The sequence below is a fragment of the Dendrobates tinctorius genome, unplaced genomic scaffold (assembly GCF_039654945.1).
Source record: "Dendrobates tinctorius isolate UK_male_01 unplaced genomic scaffold, ASM3965494v1 ptg000258l, whole genome shotgun sequence".
Lineage (NCBI taxonomy): Eukaryota > Metazoa > Chordata > Amphibia > Anura > Dendrobatidae > Dendrobates > Dendrobates tinctorius.
Genome location: NW_027361925.1, coordinates 3,666,989 through 3,680,938, shown reverse-complemented (window position 1 = coordinate 3,680,938; position 13,950 = coordinate 3,666,989). Strand labels below are relative to the sequence as shown.

The 13,950-nt window shown below is 43.0% G+C and overlaps 1 protein-coding gene across 3 annotated transcripts in view; it reads left to right on the top strand.

The window, feature by feature from the left end:
- PHKA1 (phosphorylase kinase regulatory subunit alpha 1) overlaps nucleotides 1-13,950 on the top strand; it is a 187,818-nt gene that overhangs the window by 29,310 nt on the left and 144,558 nt on the right. For 2 of the 3 annotated variants that reach the window (XM_073558789.1, XM_073558788.1), the window contains one exon: nucleotides 12,272-12,440. In XM_073558789.1, coding sequence (XP_073414890.1) covers nucleotides 12,272-12,440 — 169 coding nt within the window. Of the gene's footprint in view, nucleotides 1-12,271; nucleotides 12,441-13,313; nucleotides 13,350-13,950 lie in introns of those variants that run through there. The other variant, XM_073558790.1, reaches the window with a different exon arrangement.

Genomic DNA, 13,950 nt, shown 5'->3' with positions numbered 1-13,950 from the left:
GAGGTTGATTTTTGCTATAATAACTTGAGGCTACGCCTTAGCTGTGCTTTTTATATTGGTATCTGCTGAGCCCTGAACTGTCAGGTGGGTGAGCATATGCTACTACCAAATTACTTGGGCACTATATTGCAGTATTTAGGAATTGCATACTGGAATGATAAGGTGGCTCTTATTTTGCTGGCATTTGGGCACTGTACGGTGGTATTATTTGGTTGGTATTATTTAGGCACTGAATATTGGTATATGTTGGTATTATTTGGGCACTGTATGTTGGTATTTCGTTGGTGTTGGAGCCAGAGCTGTGGAGTCATTGAGTCGGTGTCTATTTTGATGCAGTAAGTATAAAATGGGCCGACTCATAACACAGTAGTAGTAGAAGTACAGTAGTGGTGGTGGTGTAGTAGTACAATGCAGGATGTGCTGTAAATGATTTAATAATAATTTGGGAAAGGTATGAAGCCGGGGCTGGTGGTTTGTCCTACCGGTTCCACAGCCCCGGTTGGAGCACAAGGGATTAGTATTTGGTTTGTATTATATGGACACACTATTATTGCACTAATCCTTTCGTAATGTATGTATAAATACTCATACTTTATTTCTGAGTGTGCAGTGTGTCTATAGTGTATATATTTTCGCTCCCCTGGTTCCCTCCGGATGTATAGCTCTTGTCCTAGGGAAGGTGTTTGCTTTACCTTCAGGTTTTCTTTTTTTCTGTTCTTTGTGTTCCAATAATTTGTTTTTGAGGCGAGATGACACTGTCTCTTATCTAGTCCATTGTATATTGACTTTAGGACACCTTGTGTCCATTGTTCTGCAGCGGAGGCGATTGTATAGCATTATGGACATTCTAATGTTTACCGATAGGATCAATGGTCCATTTGAAACAATGGCTTGATGTTTTCATAAGGGGGAATGGCAGCCTATGTAGGTCTTTGGTACGGGATGATGGCAGCCTATGTAGGGTTTTGGGACGGCAGCCTATGTAGGGCTCTGATAGACTGCCATCTCCCCCCTATGTGGGGCTTTGATAAAGGGCGATGGCAGCCTATGTAGGGCTTTGATAAGGGCAGATGGTGGCCTACATAGGGCTTTGATAATGGGTGATGGTGGTATATGTAATGGTTTGATAAAGGGTGATGGTAGCCTTTGTAGGGTTTTAATAAGGGGAGATATCAGCTGTCAGGAAAGTATGAATTCCATTGTTCTGGGGCACAACCAAAGTTGGCATACTACTCCCCCCTAAAATTGGTTTCTATAGAGCCAAAAATCAATCTTTCTCTTTCTCTTTTCTTTTCTCTCTTTTCTTTACTCTCTACCCCCCTCACTTCAAGCAAATAGTCAGTGTGGAATGCGAATTTTATTGCCTGCCAGCACTAGCAGAGCTGATTGCGTTTTCCCTCTTTGTTTTCTAAGCAAAACACTCAGTCAAATTCATTAAGACACCTTAATCCTAGAAACGTGAAAATTAGATTTCCAGGATCTGGGCACTTGGGGTTACGCATGGCAGCGTTTTGCGGCATTTAGGGCTATCAGAATCCTGGGCAATGAATTTCTACGCACCAGCATATCACAGACAATACCCTGTTTGGACTCTAAAAAAACGGTAAAGTTACAAAGGAAAAAATGTCAATGTCTTTGGCATGTGAACTTCCAGGCCATAGATATGAATAAAAGGAGTGATCGATAACTTTCAGAGCTATTTGTACCTCCCAGAAAACAGGTGTACCAGTGAATTCATGATGCTGTGTTTTGTGCATCATGAATTTACTAGTACTCCTGACCAGTTGACTATATATATTGTGGTGCAGTGACCGCTGTGTCCGCTAGGGGGCGCTGTGTGGGTGTCCCAGGACAGCCGTATAAACATTTCCATTGCCCTGATAGGTGTAGGATACTGAAAGATCATAATGATCAGCAGAGGTACTGCTGACTAGTACGTTCTGTTACAATTTGTCAGGGAAGCCTGTGTGTGGTTTCTGCAATAGGACCTTGGGTGAGGTCATAGCCATGTGATCACCTGTGGGTGTGGTTATGGACCATATAAGGTACCTGAGGGCTGGTCACATGTGGGTGAATGCAGGGACACGATTGGTCCAGAGAGGAAGGTCCCGCTGACATAGGGCTTCCTGCCTGACAGCACATGTGGACGCTGTGTGTAATGGCGGTGTGTGCCTGTTAGTTCCCTGGAGGGAATAAATGTGCAGCATGGTGAAACAGCACGAGGCAACCCTGACGTGGGTGAGAGAACTTGGTGGCTAGAAAGCCTGCGCATTGAACAGTGCATATCTTGGGTGATGCAAGGATAACAGAGCTGAACTCTGTAATGGACGCAATGCTGACTGTATGCTGTTTTCTGTTGCTGTGACTGTTTATGAAGCTGAAATAAACCGCATGGATTATACTGCTTTATGGAAACCCGTGCTGGATGTGACTTATTCGCTGCCAAGCGAGTGTCCCCCAACCTTGAATGACGGCGCTACCTCACAAAATAAATATATATATATATATATATATATATATATATACACACACTATATGACCTTTATCATCTCTACAGTCTGTGATCAATTTCCAGCGACGGTGGAGATAATATAACTAATATTTGTGTCACCTGGCCTGATGTTACTAATAGTGATTTGGGAATGCACTAGCACCTGTCATTCTTTATGACACCTGACCATGTGACTATAAATATTATTTGTAGGATCACCACTGTGGCTTGAGTTTGAACACAGACTGGAGAGATAATAAAGGTTATACAACTTCAACAATACCCAGGCCTGGTGTCATGCTGAAGTGAGGATGCCCAAAATAATGCATCCTAACTTCAGAATGTTATCACACATGGGCAGTTGAATACACATATGAGTTAAACTGCAGCATCACTCCAGTCTGCATGCAATAGATAATGCAGATTGAAGCGACGCTGCAGGTTAACTCATATTTGTATTCACCTGGCCAGGTGTGATAAATAGTTATGATACGAGGCCGGGGTATTGTAGATATGACGTGTATTTTCCCCATCATCTCCTCGGTTTATTAACCACACTGAATAGAGGATGTGGTTAATTACAAGGTATATCTAGAATCCCCTGGCCTTGTGTCACAAATAGTTAAATGATGGTAAAAACACACCATCCTCAATTCACTTTTTATGATACCTGGCAAGGGAACAATAGATATGCCTTGCACTCAACACCATCCTCTATTCAGTCTGTGCAATATTAGCAGACTGAAAAGACTGGTGGTGAAAATACAAGTCATATGTGTTTTTGACTACACATCTCCAGGACTGACACAAGAACTGTGTCAGTAATGGAGCTATGTGGTGTCAAAAAACGCAAAGTGTACGGCGCAGTGTGTGTACAGTTGTGGCCAAAAGTATTGACACCCCTGCAATTTTGTCAGATAGTACTTAGTTTCTTCCTGAAAATGATTGCAAACACATTCTTTGGTATTATCTTCATATAAAGAAATAAAATAAGCCAATTTGTCTTATTGATCCTTAAAAATTAGATATATCAAATTATGAAATGAGTAAACCTGAATTGTATAAGCCGGAAAGATAAATGTCAACTCCAGAATTACTGGGATTGGTCGCTGCACTTCCCTAAAAATGGAATAGAAAGCGATGAAAGCTTCGTATGTGACCAAAATTTATCAATAAGGACCCAGTGGGTAACAAAAAGCCTCCCAGCATCCTCATGGGTTGAGGAGACCATGGAAGTCTGACAAATGGCGGCAGACAACACCATTACTTATTTTACAAGCTTGCAAAATGTATGTTTTGTTACTGCCTTAAATTAAGTAGGTTATACAAGTTTGATTGTTAGTTATGGGTGAGCACTAAAATGCTTTTAAGTCTATGGGGAAACTCAAGCAGTCTGCAGAGGGACTTGAAATTGATGGGAACAGTGCTCAAATGACATGGGAACAGCATGGGGTAGACCCCTGGAAGCATTTGACTCCCAGGTCACTGCTGTGAAAAATATTGTCAGGATCCTACGCCACTTTTACAGACTCACAATAAAACATTCAAAAGCGAAATCAAAATGGATTTTCCTGGGAAATATGTTAAGGAACATCCTTTCCTGGGTTATGACGTCATAAGGCAAAATAAATAACCAAAAACAAAAATGCTCCTCCACACCTTGGGCTATGTTTATACAGTATGTAGCGTTTTTGAACTTTAGCATTGCTCTCAACCAAGATAAATGCATTCACTGGCAATGTAATCTTAACCCCTTAGTGACGGGGCCAATTTTTTAAATTCTGACCAGTGTCACTTTGTGGTGATAACTCTGGAACGCTTCAACAAATCCCCTTGATTTTGAGATTGTTTTTCGTGGCACACTATAACTTGTGATAATGGTAAATTTAGGTTGATATGTTTTGTGTTTATTTATATAAAATATCAGAAACTTGGCAAAAATGTAAAAAAATTGCAATTTTCAAACTTTGAATGCTTATCCCTTTAATCCAGAGAGTTTTACCACAGAAAAACATTAATAACATTTCCCACATGTCTGCTTAACATCAGCACCATTTTTAAAACCCTAGTTTTTTATTAGCCTTTTAGGAGGTTTAAAAATGTAGTAGTAATTTTTCATTCTTTCAAGGAAATTTACAAAATTTATTTTTTTGAGGGACCTATCCAGGTTTGAAGTGACTTTGGGGGTGCTATATATTGGAAAACCCCAAACGTCATACCATTTTAAAAACAGCATCCCCTGACACATTGAAAACTTCTGTCTGATAGTTTATTAACCCTTCAGGTGATTTTCAGGAATTAATGCAAATTGGTATAGAAGGAATGAAAAAGTGTTTACCACCTAAATGTCGCTGACTTCTGAACTGACCGCTGTAGCCGTGAGACTCTAAGGCCCCTATTTAGACATGAAATGCTATGGCAAACATCAGGACCACACAATCATGATCTCGGTGTGTCAATTAGATTAAAGCGGAAGCCCCCACAATCTATTACTGTAACCATTTATTTGATGTAGTCACTTTTGACAGCAGCAACTAAGGGGTTAAACAGATATGGACGGTGAAAACACTGATCGTTTGTAATACAGCAAGTTGTCAGCTATAGTGTACAGTTGACAGCTGCTGAATTGTCACTTGTGTGGGGATGATATTCTCTTATATCTTGGGTCAGTAAAGAGACGTATTGGCTGTCATTAAGGGGTTAACATTTTACAACCTTATTTGGCCATGTGGTGTGTGACACATCATCAGACACATCCTGTTTCATTTATGAAGGAGGGACTCTGAAAGTCACAAAGCCTATTTTTATAGGGCCATCAGGCGGCCTTTACTATTCTTAGCGAGCCAGCAGCCGGCTATGCTTTGTTGTTGCCATTATTAAACAGGAGGTCTCCTATACTGTTGTTGTGTATGCAGTGAGTGGTAGAGCTGCCCAAAATTTGGACACACCAAAATACTCCTTTGAAGAGACGTACAGGAGGGCCTCCTGAAAACCATGTTCCTATTATTAGGAAGTAGGGCTCCCATATTGTTTGCCTATGCAGTGAATGCAAGGGCTGCCAAATTTTTGGAGGCACTCCAATGCCCCTTGGAAGAGACGTGGAGGAGAGTCTCATAAAAAAATGTTCCAATTATAAAGGAGCGGATCTCATACTTGTAATGCCCATGCACGAAGTATATGGGCTGACAAACATTTACCCCTGGGGGGGTATACATGAACATACTGTATACCAAATTTTTTTTACTGGCATAAACACCCTTTGAAAAATTATGTGGGTGTTGCATCACAGACCACGGTCACCCTGGTGATATGGTGGTGGAGGATGAGGAAGACAACAGCAAATAGCCAAAATCAGGAAGCGTGTACCGATGTGTGGGTGTGAAAAGGTGCATGGGAAGAGACCTCCCAAAAAATACATTGGATTTGAGTTTGTTACGCTGCTGTCATTCGATGGTGTTGAGAAGTCTGGCCCAATCCATCCCTTGTTCATTTTCCCAAGTGCCAGCGGCAGTATCTGGTATTGATGCATGGGACTCGTGCGAGTTTTTCACGTTGCACTCGCAAGTGTGACTCTGGCCTAAGAGTCATCCTGTCAGCATTTCAGCTGACAGGCGGATGCACTTATCAGTTATAATTCCATTAGCGGCACTATAAACCCTCTGACAAAACGCTAGCGGCAGGCCAGGACCTCCTAGGCGTAGAGAGCCAGTTCATGCCACGTGTCCAGCTTGGATACCCAATAATTATAAGGCACGGAGGTTGTTGGTAGGGTCAGCATGGTACCTCCCTCTGCATCTTTCCAAACTTTGCACTCCTTGTGAGTACCCCGCCCCTCAGAGCCTGTGTGATGGGGAGGGTCTGAGAAAACTCTCCCAGAACTTTTGCCAGTGTTCCCCTGCCTCTACTGGATTGGAGTTGTCTCTCTCTCTCGCCTGTACTCCTTGGTTGTCCAGCGAACTGTGACATCTGCCGCCAGCGTTGTCAGATGGGAACTTTTTATAATAATTCTGCAACAAGACCCTTCTGGTACTGCCCCATTTTAGTAGACCTGTCCACCTTGAGAATAAGAGAAAGTTCTTGTAGCGTGGATCTAGAAATGTCACCAACTATTAATGACTGTCACCCAAAATTTTGAGATCTCGAGGGTCACAGGAAAGGCAACATAACATAAACTCAGCCATGCCTGCCAGACTGCTAACAGGCAAGACTTCCGTGTCCACACCAAGAGGACGACTGACCATGCTCTTCTCCTCCTCCCTGTCCTCAGGCCATCCACGCTGAACAGATGGTATGACAGTTTTGCAGGTAGTACCGTCTATAGTGCATGAAACTAGCTCCTGTTCATCCTCCTCATTGTCACCCAATCCACGTTGGGATGAGATGAGGCTGGGCTGTGTGTAGTGTGTAATCACCCTTTATGGTTTCTTGCTCCATCTAATCGTGCTCTGCCTGTAATGCATCCTCTTTGATTGTGAGCAGAGGGGGCTCAAAGTTTTGGAGGATCGTACATATGTCTGACATCCATATCCACTCCTGAGGTCTTATGTGTGGAGTCTGAACTGAATACCGATGGCCTTGTTGATGCTGGTAGTCAAAGAGGATGCATGCGAAGATGCCTCCTGTCCTGCTGCTGTCGTTGCACACACTCAACTAGCACCATCAGCAAGCACGTCCACGTCCTTATCCCAGCGCAGCGTTCAGTTGTCCATAACCCAGTCCTTGGAATGCAAGCACAAATACGCAGCCAACGCCCCACAGGCCACACTACTAAATTCACACATTTCGCGACTGCTTGCGCTCCAAATGTTGCCTTTTACGCTCGTGGAGGTGGAAGCTTTTCGCAACCTAATGGCGGCGTTCGTCCCTCGGTAATTGGTCCCCAGCCACCAGTATTTCTCCCGGTGTGCTGTCCCCGCATTACACAAGCACGTGTCCCACAACATTAGTTGTGCCCGCAACAATGCAGTTACTGGGAAAGTCCACCTGACCACGAACACGTGGACAAGTGCTTGTGGGCAGGGAGGTACATCTCGCTGACGGCACATTGGGTTAGCATAGTGGAAGCCGGGACCCATTCGGACCTTGGGATGGAACACGTACTCCCAACGCAGAGGATTGCTGGCCGTAGGTCAATCAGGGTTGCACCCACAGTCTACAGCTCCTGGACCTCATCTTCCTCTTCAGCCACCATCTCCGAAATGATCACATCAGTCACAAGCTGGAAGCATTGCAACACTGCCTCAGCCAAGCAGCAACAGGCTGCGCTGAAGCTAATATGCTTAGGTGACAAACCATACAATGCTGAAGAGTTGTGGACAGCTCTGTGAAAGAGCAGGCAGATCTGTGGCTGACACCGCTGAACCTACAGCCAGGCATGGTCATGTGTGTCAATGGCCGGAACCTGGTAGCAGCTCTGAGGCGAGGCGAGCTCACACACATACCATGCCTGGCCCATGTGCATAACCTCGTGGTTCAGCGGTTTCTCAAAACCTACCCGGAGCTGCCGGATCGGTTTGTCAAAGTACACCGCTTGTGTGCCCATTTTAGAAAGTCAGTTACAGCTTCCGCCGCCTTTGCCGTGCTTCAGCAGCGTTTGCAGCTTCCGGCTCACCGACTGGTGTGTGATGTCCCCACGCGTTGGAACTCTACACTGCAGATGTTGGGAAGGATTTGTGAGCAGAAGTTAAGTTAATTATTTGTTTGAATATCACATTACTTTCTGTGGCCGACAAAACTTTTGTCTTGCTAAAATCTGACCATTCTGTGTCCATTAAATGACCAATATTTCTGCATTGATGCCAATTTATATTAACTGAAACCACATTTCGGAGGGTTTCAGCTGTCAAAAGAATAATTTTATACAACCAATGGATGAATTTAACGTCAGGTTATAAGCTTTTATTTACATAACATGGATAAGCGACATAACTTCTGTCAGGGAGTGTATATAGTTTGTATACTAAGCACTCTTGTGATGTTTTCTCATGTTCATAAGTCTTGTCATGTGTAATTTTATATTCTTACCTGTCTGCATATCAGAAGTCATTGAAAAAGACCACTTTATAGGCTGAAACGTTGGACTTTATCTATTTATCTAAACATTTAGATAACTGTTTAATGTTTAAATGTGTATTTATCTTCATTTTAGAAAATTTTTCTGAGAATCCGCTAATATAGAGCAGCAGTTGTCGTTTGTCATCTCTGGTATTTTTATGGAGATGTAGGAGTTTGGGTCTTGACATACACGTATGGAGGACTCGTCCCATCTTGCGCATACATTTTATTTACACATGTATTCAGCCTGTCCATCAGCCACAAATCATGCAGCTGCGTCGACAGAAACTAAATCTCCGAGCACGCCATAATACTCGGAGGTCACCCGAGCATGCTTGCAAAAACCCGAGCAACGAGTATACTTGCTCATTACTAGTTATGATGACTAGTGTTGAGCGCAAGTGTTCACTACTCGAGTTTGTATTGGGGTCGCTCAAGCACCCATGATACTTGAACTCAAGACTTATGACAACATATTCAATATGACGACTTAATGTTATCATATTCTGTCGTACCTTTGGGTTAAAGATCTTCACTATACCCCTGTATAAAATCCTTGAGGGGTGGTGGTATCAAACTGTGGTCATTTGTGGAATTTTCCACTGTTTAGGCACATCAGGGGCTCTCCAAATGTGACATGGAATCCACTATCTATTCCAGCCATTTGCCATTTTTGCTTTCAAAAAGTCAAACAGTACTGCTTCCCTTCCGAGCCCTGCCGTGCACCTAAATAGTAGTTTTCCCACACATGTGGCACCTGTATACTCAGGAGTAATTGCACAACAAAGGTTGGGGTACATTTTCTATCGTTATCCTTGTGAAAGTGTAAAAAAAAAAATTGTGGCTAAAGCAAAATTTTTGTAAAAAAAAAGTGAAGAAAAAATTTTTTTTCCTTCTAAATTCCATTAATTATTGTGAAGCGCCTGAAAGGGTAATAAACTTTTTGAATGTGGTTGTGAGGACTTTTAGGGGTGCAGTTTTTAGAATGATGTCCTTTTTTTGGTATTTTCTTTCATACAGACCCCTCAAAGTCAATTCAAATATGATGTGGTGAGAAATTGCTGGTCAACTTATTTATGTATTTTACTCACTTATATAGCGCCATTAATTCCACATCAGTTTACATACATTATCTTTGAACCCTTAAAACTTTGTAACAAAATTTTTTTTTTGTAGTATAGCTATCTGATTTATGGGAATAAAAATTTAAAGTTTGAAAATTACAAAATGTTCAAATTTTTTGTAACATTTTTTATATTTTCATTAATATACTCAAATCACATCGAAAAAAATTACCACTGTCATGAAGTACAATATGTCGCAAGTGACACTGGTCATATTACAAAAATGTGGTCTGGTCATTAATGTATAAATTAGCTACTTCACGACGGGGTTAATTTAGGACAAAAGATTAAATTAGAATTTTTCATCAGATTGCAGAGGAGCTTGGCTTACAACAGAGTCTCCAGTAACTCTTGTGTAGCGTGGCTGGCTTGTGGGTGTTATGCAAATAGCACTACGTTCCCAACGCTTTATAAAGATTACCATATTTTTCAGACTATAAGATGCACCGAAACATAAGATGCACCTAGGTTTTAGAGGAGGAAATTATAAAAAAAAAATTTAAGCAAAAAATGTGGTTAATTCTGTAGTTAATATCTCCTAGCCCTTGTATATATGTCTCCCTAATCCAGGTATATATAGTCCCCTCCTCTACATCCTAGTATGCATGGCCCCCTCATCCTCATCCTGCTAAGCATAGCCTCCTCAGCCTTATACTGGTATTCATGGCCCCATATCCATCCTGCTATTCATGACCCCATATCATCCTGGTTTGAATGCCCCCCGTCATCCCTATCCTGGTATGCATGGTCCCCTCATCCCTATCCTGGTATGCATGGTCCCCTCATCCCCATCCTGGCATGAATGGCGCCCTCATCCCCCATCCTGGCATGAATGGCGCCCTCATCCCCCATCATGGTATGCATGGCGCCCTCATCCCCCATCCTGGTATGCATGGCACCCTCTCATCCCCCATCCTGGTATGAATGACTTCCCCCTCATCCCCATCCTGGCATGCATGGCCCCCTCATCCCCATCCTGGTATTCATGGCCCCCATCAGAAAAACATTTAAGAAACATAAACCAATATACTTATCTTCCCTGTGCGCACTCGCAGTGTCCTGTTCTGATGCCAGCAGATGGTTTCTGCTTGTAATCAGCGCATGGCAATGACAGCATGCACTGCCGACAAGCAGAGGACAGCTGCCAGAATACTCACTGCTCCCCATGTTGGGACTATGGGCGTTTAGGGCAGTGAATATTCACTTATTTTTAATGGCGGGCACATTGTTAGCTGCAGCCTCCGACTTCGGACAGTTCCTGAGCGTTCATGTGTGCCCGCTACTAAGTGGAGAGCAGTGAATATTCATTCTCTTTATTAATAGAGGGCACACGTGATCACCCAGCTGCTGGTACTGTGCCCGCTATTAAAGATCAATGAATATTCACTGTTCTCCACACCTAAGGCCTGTTTCATACTTCAGTTGTTGGCGGACAGCTTACATCCGCCAAAAATGAAAAGTAGCGGCTCCACCACTGGTATGTGACATACGGATGTCAGCGGCCGCTAATGTGGTCGGATCCGGCGAAGATGAAATGTGCTGGAAATTTAAAGTGATCACGGTAGAGAGAGAGATTTTCGCCGCTCCCGGAATGGCATTTCATGGTTAAAATTCTTCCCGGAATAAAGCATCCGGGCATGCGCACTTCAAAATAGCCGACCGTCAAAGAAAAAAAAATGTTGCAAGGTCCGTCTCATCCGCCCGGGAGATGCTAAAATCTTGGTGGATCCGTCAAAAAACGGGTGGGACGGACGACCCTCAGTCAAGATCCGCCACTAATGTAAGTCTATGGGAAAAAACGGATCCGCCCCTTTTTTGGCGGATCCGTTTTTTTCAAAACATTGGCAGATTTTAACTGACGTAAAAAAAAACGAAAGTGTGAAACAGGCCTAAGGGAGTGGAGAACAGTGAATATTCATTCCCTTAAGTAGCGGGCACATGTGAACGCCCGACAGCTGCAGGAAGCAGGCGGCTGCGGCTAACCGTGTGTCCACTATTGAGAAATGAATATTCACTACTCTCCACTACCAATGGTGTGGAGAGCGGTGAATATTCATTTCTCTTTAGTAGCGGGCACAGGGGTTAGCCGCAGCAGCTGGCTCCTGCCTTCTGTGACCCGCTGCTGCCAATACCCCACCTCCCTCATTAACAGCCAGAGCAGGTACTTCCGGACTATAAGACGCATCCCCCATTTTCCTCCACATTTTTAAAGGAAAAAAGTGCGTCTTACAGTCCGAAAAATACGGTATATAATATTTATATTAGTTTCAGGCGTGTGACGTTACACTCCGACAAAACACGAAGTGTCACTGTAGTGGAGATTATGATGGGAATCAATTAGGTTACCAGATAAGTGGAGGTCCGACACCCAACATTCCCACCCAACTGTTACATGCTCCAAAGACTGGATGTAATCACATGCAGCAGAGCTGCACTGCACAACTCTGCACAACTCTGCACATTGTGTAGCAGTCGCTGCCGAGCACTGCAGAAGAGTTCATGTACTTTCATCATACAGCAAACTTAACAATGCAAAAACTGACTTTATTTTGCATTGAACTAATTAAAACTATCGGTATTTTTTTTTTTTTTTTCCATTTAGGTGTCAAAAGTGGAAGAATTTAAATACAGCCAGAGCACAAAGGATTGCCTACATGCCAAGTATAACACAAGCACGTGTGCCACTGTTGTGGGAGATGACCAGTGGGGTCACTTGCAGCTGGACGCCACATCACTATATCTGCTGTTCCTGGCACAGATGACGACGTCTGGTATATTATATTTTATATTTGGTATCATATTAATGACCCATCACTATATATGCTGTTCCTAGCACAGATGACGACGTCTGGTATATTACCGTATACACTTGTGTATAAGCCGAGTTTTTCAGCACATATTTTTTTTGTGCTGAAAACGCTCCCCTCTGCTTATACACAAGTCATTGTACCAGAAGCCAGCGGGGGAGCAGCAGGTCACAGGAGGCAGGAGCCTGCAGCTGTACCTGCTGCTAAAGAGAAATGAATATTCACTGCACTGGCAATGAATATTCATTTCACTTATAGCGTGCACAGTTCCAGCAGCTGTTACAAAAGAAAAAGAAAAAACCTACTTACCTTCCCTACGCACCCTCGCAGCATCCTGTTCTGGCTTCCAGCAGCTCCTGTGGCCGAGTGATCATGTGTCCCCGGTGACCCGAGAGGTGAATATTCATTACCTTAATGAACCGGGACACGTGATCGCTCGGCCGCAGGGGCTGCTGGAAGCTGGAACATGATGCTGCGAGGGCTCGCAGGGAAGGTAAGTAGGAGTTTGGGTTTTTTTTTATGCTTTTCTCATGGGGGGGGGCAATGCATAAAGGGTAGGGAAGAGGAGTCATGCATACCAGGACAAGGATGAGGAGCCATGCATACAAGGACGGGGATATGGAGCCATGCATACCAGGATAGGGATGAGGTGCCATGCATACAAGGATAGGGATGGGGGGGGGGGGGGGGACTATGCATATTCAGCTTATCCTCGAGTCAATACATTTTCCCAGTTTTCTGTGGCAAAATTAGGTGACTCTGCTTATACTCGGGTCGACTTATACTCAAGTATATATGGCATATATTATATATGGTATCATATTTATGACCCATCACTATATCTGCTGTTACTGGCACAGATGACGACGTCTGGTGTATTATATATCATATTAATGTCCCATCACTATATCTGCTGCTCTTGGCACAGATGATGACATCTGGTATATTATATATGGTATATTAATGTCCCATCACTATATCTGCTGCTCCTGGCAAAGATGACGACGTATGGTATATTATATATTATATATGGTATCATATTAATGCCTCATCACTTTATCTGCTGTTCCTGGCACAAATGACAACGTCTGGTTTGTTATATATTATGTATGGTATCATATTAGTGACCCATCGCTATATCTGCTGTTCCTGGCACAGATGATGTCTGGTATATTATATATGGTATCATATTAATGGTGGTCTTGGAGGTCTACTGCTACAGGCAATACACATGAAGGAGACCCAACCAGGAGCGTTCACATTTTATAGGCATAAAAAACAAATCTGAACTGAGAAAAGTAAGCAAATGTGTATGCACAATGTAAGTGCATATTAACACATGACCATTAACCAGAGAAAACAGAAAGCAAAAAACACAAATATCCTGAACTAAAAGTAAAAAATATATACTGCAAATAATGCATAAGGGTAATTATAATAATAATAAGGGTATTTAGTAAACATAATTTTGATC